Here is a 16,544-nt window from a genome sequence, read left to right as displayed (position 1 = left end):
ATTTTACACACTTTTTAAAAGATTATAAATAAAAGACTAATTTTATTATGTCATTCTTTAAATATAATAAATACAATATTTTAAAAATCATAATAGGAATAACTATATATAATTAATGATAAGGATAATTTCTTTATCTTGTAAAGTAAACAAGTATTATAGGACAATACCAAAATAGTAGAGTGAAAATCTATTATTGGACAAGCTACAATTTGCAGTGGCAGAATACGTGACGCAAGAAAACAAAAGAAAGAAGGAAACGATGAATTGAAGCAATCGAGAGGGTGGTGCAGAACACAATTCAAGATATACACGTATACTGAGAGGGTTCATATTAGTACTTGGTTCAGTATTGGATTCTTATTGATTTGGTCTTTTGCATTTCTGGGTTTATAATTTGAGCTTGTGTGTGAATTCATTGAAGAGAGGGGGGTATTTTGTTTCTGAATTCTGGTTAACAATGGCGATGAAGAGACCTTTACAGTGTATGTTGAGAAGAAATTGCATGAGACCAAGTTTTAGTGCTCTTCCTGAAGGCAACCCATCTTCCCCTTCTCAAAACCTCATCAACCTCGAGTCCGAGTGCAGTGCCCACAAGTAAGTTGTTTGTTCTTTTTCCTTATCTTGGTCACTATTGGTTTTTTTCTTTAACTTCCAAATCCGTTTTCTGTAAGAGTGTGTTCTTTTACTTTCTTAAACCGTCAAGTCAAATCCCGACAAACAAATTGAAACTGATTTAGGTGATTGAAATGAAAGTATGCTTGACATCATCCGTTAGTCTCTGCTTGCCATCCTATTGGAGTTAGCTTTCGTTTTAAGGTTCTTAAGCATAGTTTGAGCTAAAATTTTGAGCTTATGGCTTGTGTATTTTCTAGAGAAGCCAATTTACTGGGTTGTGCATAAATTGTTTATATGTATTTACTGAATTTCTTAACACAAATGAGTTTGGGCCAAAAACTACCGGAACAGGTTAACGGAACTGTAGCTCTGTCACTCTTCTTAAGAGTTGATTTTGGTGTTTGTCCCTGTTTAACATCCTGTAGAGTGTGTTTTAGTTGGGATAGGGAAGTTATTTAATGTTTATTTGTCATTGTTGTTCCCTTCTGCATCTTGCATATATTGTTATAGGTGCTTCACATTCCTAATGCATCAATTGTGTATGTCCTGTAATTCTGAGCTTAGTCTAATGTACGGCACAGTCATCAGTCAATAGGTACTCCCAAGTCCTTGAAGTGCTACTTACCATGGATAGGTATAGTAGAAGTTGCCAAACTGCAAGTACTAATGCAAGCTAGTAGATCAGTAGTCATTTTGTCGAACTTTAAGGCATTTAATTCACAGGCACAAAGAATTAATTATCTTAATCCTAGTGTGCTTCAGTGCACTTCTACATTGACCAACATGCCGCCGGAGTGAGTTTCATTAGGAGTGGGCTATTCATAAAGAAGAAGAATGAAGTATAGCAATGCTTCTTGGACTGAGTTCTTAGTTCTGTGAAGCTAAGGCCTTGTTGAATTGTGAGATTTCACAAAATCTTAATGGCTTGGATCTTGTAACTGGAGATGAGAAAGATTTCGAGTGATCCCATCCGGTCCATCACCTCTCTATTCAGGGATAGGGAAATTAGGACACCAAGGGGTTGACAACATATAAGTGGTTTGTTCTTATTACGCAGTCATACTGCTGCTGATATTTTCAATGAGATTTATTATAGGAGGCTATCTGCTGTAGTGAAAAGCAAAAAAGTAAGATGCATTAACTTTGTGGTCAACTGCTCGTGCTTTTAGTGGGAGAAGGATGTCCTATTAATTGTGCACTTAATGAGTGATCATATCCCAGATTTCTTGCTCCTTTCTTGCAAATGGCTTTTCCATCTAGGAGTGCTTCCATGACTAGAACTTAGTCAAACGGATCCTTGTAAGAAAGTTGAACTATGGGAAATGTCTGCTTTGTCTCATGCAATATTTGGATGTAGGATTCATGTGGCTTCCGAACGACTTATCTTTTGGATCGACTCATTTATGTGTTCTGATGTAGCAGGTACAAATGTTTGCTTTTGTTAGGATCAGGAATTTGGGTAGTGTGTACTTAAATAAGTAAGTCAATAATGATGGTAACTAATGCAAATAAAAGAGGTGCACAATTTATGCGGTTTGGTCGATAAGAAACCCATGTCCATGGTGGAGAGGACTTATTCACTATATCAACACGTATACAAACGAGCAAACTAGGGATGGTTAGAATACTTGTAAAAAATCTAGAATATATGTAAATATAGTAGGTAGCTTAATTTACTCCTATTGTAATTAGGTATTGATTTCCTTTCTTTTTAGGACATGCAAACATTGTTATTTAAACCTCAATAGCTTGAGGGAATGATCAAATTGAGTGCCTCTCATTTTCTCTTCCGTTCACATGGTATCAGAGCCCTGTAAAGGTCAACAACATAGAGGAAGAGAAAATTTCGGAATTGAAGATTTTTTTCGGCAAACTCACGTTTGTTTAAAGAGAATCTCGTATCCATAAGTGTTGAAATCAAACCAACACCCACCATGAGAATTGGATACGGTGAGAGCTAATCCGGCCATCTCTGTCGCAGTGTTGTCAAAGGAGTGCTTAAGCCTTGAAGTGAGGCTCAAAACATATTGAGCGTCTTTCCTTCCTTAATGTGTGCTTTAGTGTCGTCATCAAGGTTCTAAGACATACTTTTCCTTGCCAACGAGCCTCTTCTCAAGAGGCGACTTTTAACAATTGATAAAAGTATGCAGATGATACACTGATTTTTTGTGGAGCTGAGGAAGACCAACTGAAATACTTAAGGGTGATCCTGGTGCTGTTTGAAGGGGTATCCGGGTTGCACATTAATTGGATTAAAAGTTCTATGTATACTATCAATGAGGTCAACAACATAGACTTGTTAGCTTCAATTCTAGGGGGTGAAGTAGGTACTCTACCTACAACATATTTGGGTATGCCATTGGGAGCAAAATCCAAGTCCTTAAAAATTTGGAATGGTGTGATAGAGAAGTGTGAGAAGAAGCTGGCCAGATGGAAAACTCAGTACTTGTCAAGAGGGGGCAGACTGACCCACATTAACTCAGTCCTGGATGCTCTCCCAACTTACATGCTGTCTCTACTCCCCATCCCACCAGGGATCACTAAAAGACTAGACAACATAAGAAGGAAGTTCTTGTGGCAAGGAAACAAAGAGAATAGAGGCTTTCATCTAGTTAAATGGAATGCAGTGACAACTGGAACGAAGAATGGTGGTCTGGGAATAAAGAATATGGAGCTACATGGCAAAGCACTCTTAATGAAGTGGTTGTGCAAATACTCAAATGAAAACCAAACACTTTGGAGAAGAGTGATAGGTGCCAAATATGAGAATGAAGATAGTTGGATGACTAAGATTGTGACCACACCTTATGGGATCAGTTTATGGAGGTCCATAAGAGCATTATGGGAGGAAGTTAAACCCAAATTCAAGATGAAAGTGGGGAATGGGAACAAGATCAAATTCTGGAAGGATGAATGGCATGAGAAAAGTAACCTGGAAACTCTTTTTCCTGATATTTACAATCTGGCAATGTTCCAACAAAGAACTACTGCAGAACTATGGACACCACAAGGGTGGAATTTCATCTTCAGGAGAGAACCAAATGACTGGGAAGTGATGAGGTTGGCAGAATTCCTCAACTTGGTTGGAAACTTTACTGGACTGCAAGCATATGAGGATATGCTTTGGTAGAAAGGCAACAATAAAGGAGAGTTCAAAGTGCATTCAGCTTACAGGCTGATGGATCAATCAAGCCAGCAGAGTCCCATCTGGCCCTGGAAACAAATATGGAAGTGTAGAATCCCACACAAAGTCTCATGCTTTATTTGGCTGCTAGCTAAGGAAGCTGCCCTGACTCAGGATAATGTAATGAAAAGGGGGATAACCTTATTCTCTAGGTGTTTCCTATGTGGGGAAACCTTAGAAACTGTAAACCATCTATTTCTACACTGCAAATACACTCGGCAGCTTTGGAGGATTTTCTTGAGTCTTAAAAGGCATATCCTGGACTATGCCTAGGAGAGTTACTGAGGCATTGTACAACTGGGAGGAGGCAGGTGCCCTTGCAAAAGACAAAACTAGATGGAGAATTATCCCTGCTTCAATATGGTGGGCAATCTGGAAAGAAAGGAATTCCAGATGTTTTGAAGGCATAGAAAATAGTGTGCAGGATGTTAAACTAAACTGCATTTTGTTGTTATGTTTTTGGTGTAATCAATTATACTCAAATGACACTGCCTCTATAGTTGATGGTTTAGACTCAATATAGAAATAGAGTAGGAGTGTCTAGAGTGCATCTGTATATAAGGTTTGAGTACAACCCATGTACTTTTGTGATATAATACATCGTTACCATTTTCAAAAAAAAAAAAAATTTCTTCTCAAATTCTTTGTTCATATATTTGTCATTCATGTTTATAATTATTAGTCTTGGACTAAATTGTACATTTGTATTTTTCTCCCCTTGCACCTCTTTTATTAAAGCTCACACTCTATTTGCGCTTAAAGCCCGAACGAACCTTAGATCTTTTTTTACCCTTTTTGCTTTTGATAACACTGCTCCGTCTACATCTGACGCCCCACACACTGATAAGATCAGGGCAGAATTCAATGAGATTTGTCTGCACATTGGTCCATGAGCACAATTTAGGCCACTTTCTGGTTAGACTCTTTTTCTAGATATGATTACCTTTTTTTTCCGACACTATGCATTCAAATTTCACCTAGTTTCAATCACTTTCTGGCAATCAAATCTATCGATTTTTTGCGGAGACTACCTAGTTTTTGTAGTTTTCGGTGATTTTTTGATGATTTTTTATCCAGTAGGGTCGCCTAGTGATTCCGAGCGGATATATACTGCTATACTATTTTCCAACCACCTTCAGTGAGGGAAGTCTATCTTTCGGCAATTGCTTTAAGAAAATGTCACTCGGTTAAGATATATGTGGTTCTAAACATATGGTTTCCAGCATCCCAAATCACTCGATCACCACATAACCCTTGATAGGTAGTGCAAACAACTTATCTTGGTCTTCCTCTGTTCAGTTATGGTGCAAGGGACAATGTGTCAAGGTAACTTGGTTAAGCAGGCTAAAGACATTGATGAAAAAGATAAGGGCGAATGGGGGAAGGTTGATTGGAAATCTAGAGATTCGAAATCAATGTCGTTGTCCCGACCATTCCAAATTTTCTTCTTAATTTGAGATGAAGCTCGTGGGCTGTAAACAAATGACATCTTTCGCTTTTATAATGTAATTTCTTGGTTGAGTAACCTTAAAACATGATTCAGATATGTCTACTAATCTTGGATATGTTTAGGTAGTTATACAAGAATTTAATGAGCTAATGCCCACTAATGAAGTGTTTAAAACAATTGAAGCAACGTGAGAAGTGTTTTTTAGTTGTTACACTTGCTGGATTTCCATTTAATCTTGACTCCATACGAGATCTAATTTTGGCTAGCCCCACTAATCATGTTGTGGATGACTTGTTTGCTCGATTTCCATGTCTGATTGCACCACCTTTGTTGTCTAGTCATTTGGTAACACCCGCAGACTTTTCTGTTCTAGCATCTCAGCCTGAAAATCGACCTGGAGCTTGGTCTGGGAAACATCAATCAAGGTGTAGCCATTGTAACAAATTGATATGTCCGTGATGTGTACTACTCTCTACATGGTAAATTAAAGAACACTCATGTTGTAAAGTTACCTATTTCAATTAAAAGAGAAAAGAATACTCATTGTTGCTTAGTCTGAATCCACTTGTAATCCAATCAATCCACTTTTCTCTTATCTAAGGTAGAATACGATGACTTTCGGTGGTATCAAGTGAGTAGCGAGTAAGTATATATCTCCATTAATAGCTTTCGTTGCTCAAACCTGTAATCTTGCTGCTTGTATCTCACAGTCCATCACACTTGGTCAATGGGCCATGTATTCAGGCACTTCTGAATACATTTCTAGTAACAAATCGTTATTGTCTAATATTATTTATCCTTGGTCCGTCCCTACTGTTATATTAGCTAATGATTCGTAGACCATGACAAATAGAGCCAGTCAAGCCAATCGCTTACCTTCCTTGGCTCTGAATAATGTTCTTTTTGTCCCCGGTTGTCCCTTTAGCCTTGTGTCAATCTGTCATTTGGCTAAAGCCTTAAATTGTTGTCTCATTCTTTAGTGACTTCTTTCTTGTACATGACCTTGGTACATAAAGGATGATTGGCTAAGGACGTGAATCTGATGGACTTTATTATCTTAACCCTCCCAGACCCACTACAATATGTTTGGTATCTGGCTCTCCAGATTTGATCCACAAACAATTGAGACACCATAGTTTATCCGAACATCAAAAGATGGGTACTTAGCTTGTTAAAATTGTCTAAATTAGACTGTGAGTTGTGTCAATTGGGAAGCACACCCAAACTAATTTTCCATGTAGTCTCAAGAGTTGTGCATAGTCTTTTCTTCATTTAGTTCATTTTTATATTTTGGGGTCCTAGTAGAGTTAGTTCCACGTTGGGTTTTAAGTATTTTGTTAGTTTCATTGATGGTTACTGCAAGTGTACTTAGATTTTCTTATTGAAAGATCGTTATGAATTTTTCATCATACTTATACTTTTTTGTGTGGAAATACAAGATCAATTAGGTGTTTCTAGTTGCACTTTTCGCAATGATAATGCACGTGAATGTTTGTCATCTCAAATTCAACAATTTATGTCTTCCCATGGTATTCTTCTCCGTCGGGCATCTTGTCCTTACATTGCAGAATAAAATGGGGTCGCAAAAAGGAAAAATAGGTATATTGTTGAGACTGCATGTACCTACTCATACAAGTAAATGTTCCATTGCGTTTTTTGGGATGTAGTACTTGCATCGTGTTATCTGATTAACTCTATGCCTTATTCAAAATTAGATTCCACACTCTATTTTGTTTTCTTAATCGACCTTGTTTTCTCTTCCACCACGTGTCTTTGGGAGGACATGCTTTGTCCATATCCTCACCCTAGGATAACACAAATTGGCTCCTCGTGCTCTTAAGTGTGTCTTTCTCGGTTATTCAAGGTTACAAAAGGGATTCGATAGTTCTCACCTGACCTCCAATGATACCTTATGTTAGTTGATGTTACTTTCTTTGAAGGTCAGACATACTTCACATTTTGTTTTGCTGAACATCTGGGCATCTTTGAGATTCTACTAGTTCCATTTTTTGGGGATCCTGTCATAGTTGATCCTTCCACCCTTCCCCTTCACCTTCTACAATTCCTTCTTTTTCAACTCCACCTCCACCACTATCGACTTATCATCATCATCCATGCTCCTTATTTGGTCCAGATGAGCAGTCATTACCTACTGGTTGCGGATTTGTCTACACAAAGTTCTTTCATTGCCACCGGAAAATGTATTTGTTTTATTCATAACCCTCTACCTAAATATACTTGTTTGAGCTATCATCATTTGTCACTAGCCCATACTGCCTTTGTTTCATCACTATTATCTGTTTTCATCCCTAAGACTACACTTGAAACTCTTTCTCATCAAGCTATGATTGAGGAGGTGTCTGCCTTACACTCCAGTGGTACTTGGGAGGTCGTTCCTCTATCATCTGTTTCCATTCCTAAGGTGAAGCTCTTTGTCATCTAAGCTGGCAACAAGCTATGATTGGGGATATGTTTGCTTTACACTCTAGTGGTACTTGAGAGCTTGTTCCTTTAACTCCAGTTGATTGTCGTTGGGTATATACCGTGAAGGTTGGCCCTGACGGACAAATTTTGACTGTCGAAAGGCTTGTCTGTGGCTAAGATTGCTTCAGTCCATAACTTCTTATCCATGGTTGTTGTTCGCCATTGGCCTCTTTACCAATTGGATATTAAAAATGTTTTTCTTCATGAGGATCTTGAAGATGAGGCATATCTGGAGCAACTGTGTAGTTTTGTTGCTCAGGAGGTGTGTAGACTATGATTAGCACTTTATGGAAGTAGCACAAGTTTTGCAGCTAATATTTGAAAAAATATTCTTTCTTGTGAATGTTTTCGAATGTGACAGCTCAAGCATGTTAATTCTTTTGTTATTTAATGAAAAAAATAGAACTTATATGGGTGGTATAGCGTTGGAAATACTGATTCTTTTGACTGAATTGCAGTTACCATCCGATTCCTATCGTTTTTTCTAAAGCTAAGGGTTCATCTGTCTGGGATCCAGAAGGGAAAAAATATCTTGATTTCCTCTCAGCTTATTCTGCTGTCAATCAGGTAAAAAGAGAGAAGAACAATTATTGGAACACCTTGGTATTTGTTTTTGACTATTTCCTAAAGTAGGTAGAGTCAACTTTGTACTATTCTTTATCGGTCTTCTAGCATACACTTGCACAACTCCCATAGATCCTGTTATTCATTCGAAAAGTTGAAGGGAAGTGTAGTGTCCATTCTTCCAATGCTATGTCACCAGGATGTACATTTTATACACTCACTACTTTGTAGGATGGTGCAGTTCAGGGCTCTTGGTTTCATTTATCTGCTTTGTTAGGTTTCATATTACCAACTAGGATGTACATTTTATATACTCACGACAGTATAGGACATGCAGTTCAGGGCACTTGGTTTTATTTATCCGCTTTGTCAGGTTCATATTACCAACCAAGATGTACATTTTATGTCCTCACGATAGTGTAGGAATGCTCTTCGGGACTCTTAGTTTCATGTATCCACTTTGTTAGGTTCACATTACCAATGATTTACTCCACCTAATAAATTTGACATTATTGTCTTGGCACAGAGATAAAGCAGTCAACTTGTCTTACTAAAAGAAACTAGTAAAGTAGTTGATAACATTTACACTTTATCAGGTTCATTTGTCGTTAACTAATACCTTTCTCAAATAGTTGTAACCACACAAATAGGGTACTAAATGTAAGGTTTTCAAAAATCAGGCTTCAGAGCTTCCAGAATTTCATAAGCGTGTCTAACATTCATATTTCTCTGTATGCACCAGAAAAATAAATGCTCAAAGAACTATAATTTACCCTATACACAAGGCACTAGCTTGTACTTCAAGACACCTCCTGTATATCTCTTTCTACTTTTCCTTATCATGCAAATGAGGCAATTGTACTGCATTTTCCTGAATGCCTTTGGGTCTCTACAGACCCTCCACATGTAAGCATTAATGGACTTCTCTAGACATCACTCTTTGCATTTCAAAAGCTTCCATAGACATTTTCTACATCTCCATAGCTGTATCACAATGGAAAAGTAGGTTTACGGTTGTTTCCTACGTTCTTGCACACATTTGACAGAAGTAATGAAGTGATCATCCTCTTTAGATTATCTAAAGAAAGCTACCTTTGGTGATACTCATTTTCCACACCCCTTTCATCTAAGCACAGAGGTTGAAAATGCAATTTGACTTGATCTAATATTTGTTAATTGTTATAGTATCAAAATGTTACTTTGATAAAGTATTCATTACACAATGGTTTAGTTTTCAATTACTAAATGGATTTATATTCTTGAAATATTGCAGAAGTGGAGGATTATATTTTGACAAGTGTATGAAATATTTTCAGGTCACAGATTAAAATAGAGAAGTACTATGTAAGATTTTCATACTGAATTAAAGTTCAATTTTATTTTCAGGGACATTGTCATCCAAAGATCATGAAAGTATTAGCAGAACAGGCTCAAATGCTCACTCTCAGTTCTCGTGCCTTCTATAACAATAGGTTTCCAGTATTTGCAGAACGTATAACCAGCATGTTTGGATATGATATGCTGCTACCTATGAACACTGGTGCAGAAGGGGTAGAAACAGCTCTTAAGCTGGCAAGGAAATGGGGTTACATGAAGAAGAGAATACCGAAAAATGAGGTAAAGAAAATATACCTTACTACTTTCTTTTTGAGAGGAAAATATACCTTACTACTTCATGCATTCGGTTTTTGTCAGGAAGTCAAACTTTAACAGTTTTCCTAATTACATGGGTAGCAAATTAAGTTAGAGATAGATCTCTTAAAATACATATGTGAAAAACAATTTCCTTTCCCCTATTAAGTTATTCGGAGTCTTACAAAAGTTTCTGGTTGTTATGTAAATGTTACGAAAAGTTGAATCCTGAACCTGCTGCATCCAGTTTTGTGTGTGTATTCCTACTTTGAAATTCAAGTCAACTCTAAGTTTCCAGTCATACATAATTGAACTCCACCTCAAAGTTTCGTAACGACACCATGAAAGGCCATATCCTCTTTACTAAGATTGACCTGGATGTCTGTCTAGACTTTTCTGATATATTATTTTTGTCATTTGCAGGCTCTCATTGTCTCATGCTGTGGCTGCTTCCATGGTCGGACGTTGGCTGCAATCTCCATGAGTTGTGACAATGAAGCTACTCGTGGTTTTTGGCCCCTATTACCTGGGCAACTTAAAGTCGATTTTGGAGATTCTGTTACCCTTGAAAAATTATTCAAAGGTACGTAAAGGTGATGGATCTATCTTGGCAAAGTAATGGTAGTCAAATACATTCTTCCTAATTGCAGACATAGTAGTTGGAGCTCATTATTTTTCACTCTTTTATGGTTTTCAGAAAAAGGAGATCAGATAGCTGGCTTTTTGTTTGAACCAATTCAAGGAGAGGCTGGGGTATGTGTATTCTTCAACCGAAATGACCATATAGAAATATATAGTGTGTCTATCATCATATCTAATTTGTTATAACAAGAAATTTACAAATATTTGCTTGGAGTGTGAGCTACCGACCTCAGCCTGGTATTTTCAGTCTTTTCCATGGCCATTTATTTTTTAATCTTTTGCTCATACCACCTGGAAAGGGCAGTGCATGCAGGAAGATATTGTCACTGAGGTTATTGTCACTTGTCCGGATGGAAAAATTATCTGTGCTTATTATGTTACCACACAATATTTCCCTTCCTCTGCAGGTTATAATTCCCCCGGAAGGTTACCTGAAGGCCGTTAGAGATCTTTGCTCAAAGTACAATATTTTGATGATTGCTGATGAAATACAAAGTGGCTTGGCACGCTCTGGTCGATTGCTGGCTTGTGATTGGGAAGAAGTTCGTCCAGATGTTGTTGTAAGATAGTTATTAGTTCTTATAAGAAGACAATTAAATTTGTTTGAACATATGGTACTCGCTTGAGTCTTTGTGGTCATGCTCCTAAATTTTAAAAATGTGCTGTGCAGATATTGGGAAAAGCATTAGGTGGTGGAGTCTTGCCTGTGAGTGCTGTGCTTGCAGATAAAGATGTTATGCTTTGCATTCAGGCTGGAGAGCATGGAAGGTTGCAAATTGCTAAATGAGAAGTTCTCGTAACTGTTTGTTAATTTATTTGACTTGCAGTTGATTTTAGATAGAGTTTGTTGCTTTGGAAAGAGCAAGTTATGGGTTCCATATTTCTCAAGTTATTTGACTTACACAGTGTTTTTTTTTTTTGTATATATAAATGATGCCTTGCATGTTGCTCAAAAATTAATGAAATGATGGTGTGCATGTTAATGGATAAAAATTCTTTAAAATCAACACTTTATGGTGCTTTAATGATTTGTAAAGGGGATAAAAGAATGGAAAAGATACTAGAACCTGAAGGAGTAGGATTAGTGATAGTTTAGTCAAGGATCAAGGCTATCAGGGTAACAATTGCTTGTAATTCTTCTTCATTGTAGAACATGACAAAGATTTTATTCTAATTCTTTTCAGCATTGATGTCCAGTTTCTTTCCTATATAGTTATACTAGTAATCATAGCTAGTCAAAACACCAGCTAGCAATGTGGACTACCAGCTTTGACCTTCCAATGGCTCCGATTTTGAGGTGAAAAGATTTTACAAACTAAAACCATATTATGTTCCGGTTCTACTATTCAGTAGATGTATTTGAAGAAAAAGTATGTTAAATTTGAACTCCTGCTCTGTGTGAGGTTTACCCTTGTGATTTTAAGTTGATTTGAATTGGGCTTATAACAGAGGTTTTGAACTTGCTATACCCCTACCACAGTTCACTGCAGCCATGACTATGTGTGTGTTTTCTATTTCTTTACATTAGTTTGTCTCTGTTTCATGATACGTATCTTTTTTCTTTTCAAACACAATAGCACTTTTGGGGGGAATCCATTGGCCAGTGCAGTTGCAATTGCATCTTTAGATGTGATTAGAGATGAAGGACTTGCAGAGAGGTATCAAATTCCTTGCTTCACACCAGATGTTTTGTTGCATATATTGTACACTGATCTGTCCCTGCCCATAGGGTAGGATGTTGTGGGGAAGGGTAGGGATGTTTCAGAAATCACATCAAACTTAAGATATTTAACATGAAATGCTCACCATACGAGGAATAATTCCTCTGCTCGTAAGTGGGCTACAGTTATAATTCTGGGTTACATTGATAGTAGTTTTGTGGTCTTTTCATAAATCTCTTTTATATTAATCACCTGTTAGATCCTGCATTCACATTTCTTGATAATGAGCAACTTTTGATATCACAATCTGTACAAATGGTATCTTTGATAATAGATCTGCTCAAATGGGAGAACAACTTAGACATCAGCTGATAAAGATTCAGCGGCAATTTCCTCATTTCATAAAGGAAGTTCGAGGGAAAGGCCTATTCAATGCTGTGGAGCTTAATAGCAAATCCTTATTACCTGTGACAGCTTATGATATATGTATGAAACTGAAGGAGAGAGGCATTCTTGCTAAGCCAACTCATGATTCTATAATACGCTTGACGCCCCCGCTGTCAATGAGGTATGCCTTTTTTTCTTAAATCTTATAGTTGCTTAATTTTACCCCTTTTTAGTGGAGATCTGAATACCATTTCTTGTGAGAAGATGAACCTAGCTAGTGATCATCTGAGAATCAGTAGAATAATTAATTCTCTCTTTCCTTTTCTTTTTACGGTAGGAGAATGATTCTGGCTATAACTTGTAGACAAATTTTCTTCACCTTCAATATTCCCGCTTCAATTATCTTTTATAGTGTCTCTACATAGTTAATCATTCTTTTCACCATTCCTTTTTGTTGGAGGAGAAGGTAGAAATTTCTCCCAATTTCACTGAGTTGGAGCTAGCTACTGTAAAGATATGACACCTAGGCCTAACTCTACCCCAAAAGTTAGCTCATGAGGGGAGGATTGCCCAAGTCCATAAAAAGAGACCACCAATCCATTCCCCAACCAATGCGGGACTTTAACCCAGTCTAACACCCCCCCTTCATGCCCAAGCTCAACAGGAGTGTGGACCGAAAGCCCAAGCGAGGATAGACCTGACTCTGATACCATGTAAAGATTGGGCCTAACCCAACCCCAAAAACTAGATCATGAGAGGAGGATTGTCCAAGTCCATATAAAGAGACTACTAATCCATTCCCAACCAATGCTTTTACCCATTCTAACAGCTACATTATATGGAAGTAGCTCCTAACTCTTTCTAATGTCCTTGCGGGTGTTTGTAGAATATTGTGCTATTGGCTTGCTAACACTGGTTGTAATTAATAATTTTACTCTCCACATTTGGAAAATTTTGAAGTATTATATTCTGTGAAGGTTTTTTATGGAGGTGGTACGACAAGATGGTGGTAGTTATGATGGTTTTTCACTCATTTGGAATATTTTGAAATATTCTGTTTTAATAAGGTAGTTACAAGATGATGTGATTACACTAGTAATGGAGGGAAACTACACTATGTATGCTTTTTCAGGTAAGTAAAAATAGAATAATGTAACTACGAGGCCACAAAAATATGTTCGGATGTACTGCAGAGTCATGTAGTAGTTGCTCCTATTGTTGTCAAGTTCACAATATTTGTTCCCAATTCAGTTGAGATATGCTGTTTTAGTTTCACCCCTTAATGGAACGTCACAGCTGTACATAACAGCAGTACTAATCACTCGTTGCTCCTCTCACAACTTTCTGCATGATGTAGCCTTTTTTTTTTTTTCTCGTTAGTGGTTGTTGCAAATGGATTGTCATATCTGTACTGTTGTAAGAAGATTTTATGCCGTAAGTTTCAAAATGTTACTCTTTATGCCTTTTCTATGTAGAGAACCCAGAAGTTCATTTGATTTTCTACTATACAAATTCAAATTCAGACATCTATGAAGTTTGGGTTGACTTTAGCTATCCCCATCACTTAGTGAACAGGAAATCACTACGCAAATGTTCCCCATTTGAAAATTATTATCATCCACTTGGCATTTATTAATTTTTTTTGTCTAGATTTAATGCATCTTTATTGCCAAACTCTCAACACTTACTAATATGTGTTACACGTTCGTGCCTTTCTGAATCTCTTCTTATATGACTTAGTTTTAGGATCTCTATCTAACTTAGCTTACTTGCTGTTTTTGATGCCACTGAAGTGCTGTTGTGTGTTTTAATTGGTTTCAAATTTTAAATTACCTCGAAGAGCATAGCAAGGTAAGCCATTGTGGAAAAATGATCAAGAAACATAGAGAAGCAATGCATTTGTAACCATTTGTTTTGTCTTGGCACTGCAATCTTTTACTGTGGTCGAGGAACCACAAGTTCAACGTCATCACTTCTTTTCCATTTCAGTCTATCTCACTATTTTACCCCTCATTCAATTCCCAAATATCTTCAAATAGCTGGTCCTCTTTTCTATGGATAGGGTAAGCAGAACATCTAAATAGACAAGGGGATATTCCTGTAGGAAGATAGCAAGTAGGCTCGGTTCATTAAGTCAATCTTAAGATGTAAATCTTAGAGTTTTTGTTCTCACTACAACCTGATATATGTGTGACTCAATTCTGTTTTTGCTGTATTCACAGTTTGGAGGAGCTTCAAGAAGGCTCTAATGCCCTGCATGATGTTTTAGTACATGATCTACCAAAGATGCAGAAAGAGAAGCCAGCAAGAGTCTCCCATGCTACCTCCAATGTATGTGACCGGTGTGGCCGTGACTTATATGGCTCTTCATAAGATATTTAAACTAGAGGTAGCTTCCATAGATAGCAGTACGCCCTGCCTTCTTTTTCCACACTATACGTTTCATATCAATCCATATACTCATCTTTACGACATCGTAGGAAGTGTCATTGCAATACTACATATATCTGATTTATGATAGAAATCAGAACCGAACTAATATATGTGAGTTCTTGGATACCAAGAAATGCAAATAAAGTTGTCTCTTCTTTGAGTACCTTGTCATCTTAGCTCTTATTTATATTGCTAATCAAAGTTTACTGCGATAACTGGTATTGTATGAAGTTGTAAAACACATAAGTTGGTATTACCTTTTTTTACTCTCTCTCTCTCTCTCTCTCTCTCTCTCTCTCTCTCTCTCTCTCTCTCTCTCTCTCTCTGTATATAAAGTAGTGTTTGGACATACAATATTAATTTAATTAACTTAATTAATTTTAGACCTTTCAATAACATAGTTTATATGAGCCCAACATTGTCTATGGTTACAAATATTATCGGTCTTAGTTTATTTGTTTTGTCAAGAAATTGTAGCCTACTTTTGTTTACTGATACATACATATTTTTAAAAAATTATTGTCGAATGAAAATAGTCTTTATAAAATTTTTATGAAAATGTGGATTCTTAAATACGAACCACTTATTTGTTGTATAAGGAATATGTTTACTTCAAATTTTATAATTTTTTATTAGTTGTGACAATTGATCATTGTTAGTATCTTCTTATGTATCTGCCTATTATACCCCAAATACTGAAATATATTCTGTTGACATTTTTAATTTTCATATGTGTGCAGACTGATCTTTTGTTTGCGTACTCATTAATCTTAGCCTAATCATTAATATACATTTTCCAAATATTGATTTGTACGTATGTTGTAAAGTTATTTATGCAAATTTTGTTTGCAAAAAGTTCACATGTAATCTTTTTGTTAATTTTAATGTGCACTGGTTCTGATTATTAATACAAGAAATTTGCAGAACATTAATATCATATCTTCTTAGTAAATTTCAGAACAAAATAAAATTATCAACTAAAATCTTGCATTTATTTCAATTAATTTTTGGCACAATTATTTAAAATAATAATGTCCCGTCTTCTGAATATTTGAGTTGTACAAAATTTTCAAAAGGACAATAAAAATTGAGGAAAGGGCAATCAGTGGCGAAGCCAGGAATTTCACAAAGGGTGTCCAGAAATAACACTTCTTCATTCTAAGGAGATGAAATTTACTGGGCTATAGCAACTTGTTATATTAAGGGTGTCCAAAATATGTTATTTAATCATTTCGTGTATCATTTTACTTGTATATACAATATTTTTTTCGACGAAGGGTGTCCAATTGGACACCCTGACCACCATGTGGCTACACCACTGAGGGCAACATTTCGATGAAATGATGGATGCCGTTAAATTGTATGTTGTAAGGCTCATGTTGACATGAGTCTTACCAGACTCATATTGACATGAGCCTTACAACATAACAAAAAAGCGCACTTTAAAAAAAACATTAATTTTCCTTCTCCATTATTTATTCAATCGTTT

The 16,544-nt window shown here is 36.6% G+C and overlaps 1 protein-coding gene across 2 annotated transcripts; it reads left to right on the top strand.

Moving 5' to 3' along the window:
• The first annotated feature begins 287 nt into the window (after positions 1-287).
• Positions 288-15,212, top strand: LOC125823498 (ornithine aminotransferase, mitochondrial-like). Of its 2 annotated transcripts, XM_049502877.1 has the most exons (10): positions 288-597; positions 8,195-8,303; positions 9,687-9,917; positions 10,356-10,515; positions 10,630-10,685; positions 10,982-11,134; positions 11,245-11,342; positions 12,152-12,232; positions 12,570-12,803; positions 14,845-15,212. In XM_049502877.1, the coding sequence occupies exons 1-10, from the start codon at positions 461-463 to the stop codon at positions 14,993-14,995; spliced, it is 1,410 nt and encodes a 469-aa protein (XP_049358834.1). In that variant the 5' UTR covers positions 288-460; the 3' UTR covers positions 14,996-15,212. The 2 variants fall into 2 exon arrangements, with proteins under 2 accessions (XP_049358834.1, XP_049358835.1); XM_049502878.1 differs by lacking the exon at positions 8,195-8,303 and having other exon boundaries at positions 429-597.
• The last annotated feature ends 1,332 nt before the right edge of the window (positions 15,213-16,544 follow it).

This window comes from Solanum verrucosum, unplaced genomic scaffold, assembly GCF_900185275.1.
Source record: "Solanum verrucosum unplaced genomic scaffold, falcon-dt-bn FXZP01000012.1, whole genome shotgun sequence".
Taxonomy (NCBI): domain Eukaryota; kingdom Viridiplantae; phylum Streptophyta; class Magnoliopsida; order Solanales; family Solanaceae; genus Solanum; species Solanum verrucosum.
This window is presented reverse-complemented; position numbering and strand designations above follow the sequence as displayed.

Excerpts from the sequence above, each read along its gene's own strand:
- LOC125823498 (XM_049502877.1), top strand. The coding sequence starts at position 461 with ATGGCGATGAAGAGACCTTTACAGTGTATGTTGAGAAGAAATTGCATG. Across the intron at positions 8,304-9,686 it reads CTTATTCTGCTGTCAATCAG|GGACATTGTCATCCAAAGAT; the intron begins GTAAAAAGAGAG and ends TTTTATTTTCAG. Across the intron at positions 12,804-14,844 it reads ACGCCCCCGCTGTCAATGAG|TTTGGAGGAGCTTCAAGAAG; the intron begins GTATGCCTTTTT and ends CTGTATTCACAG.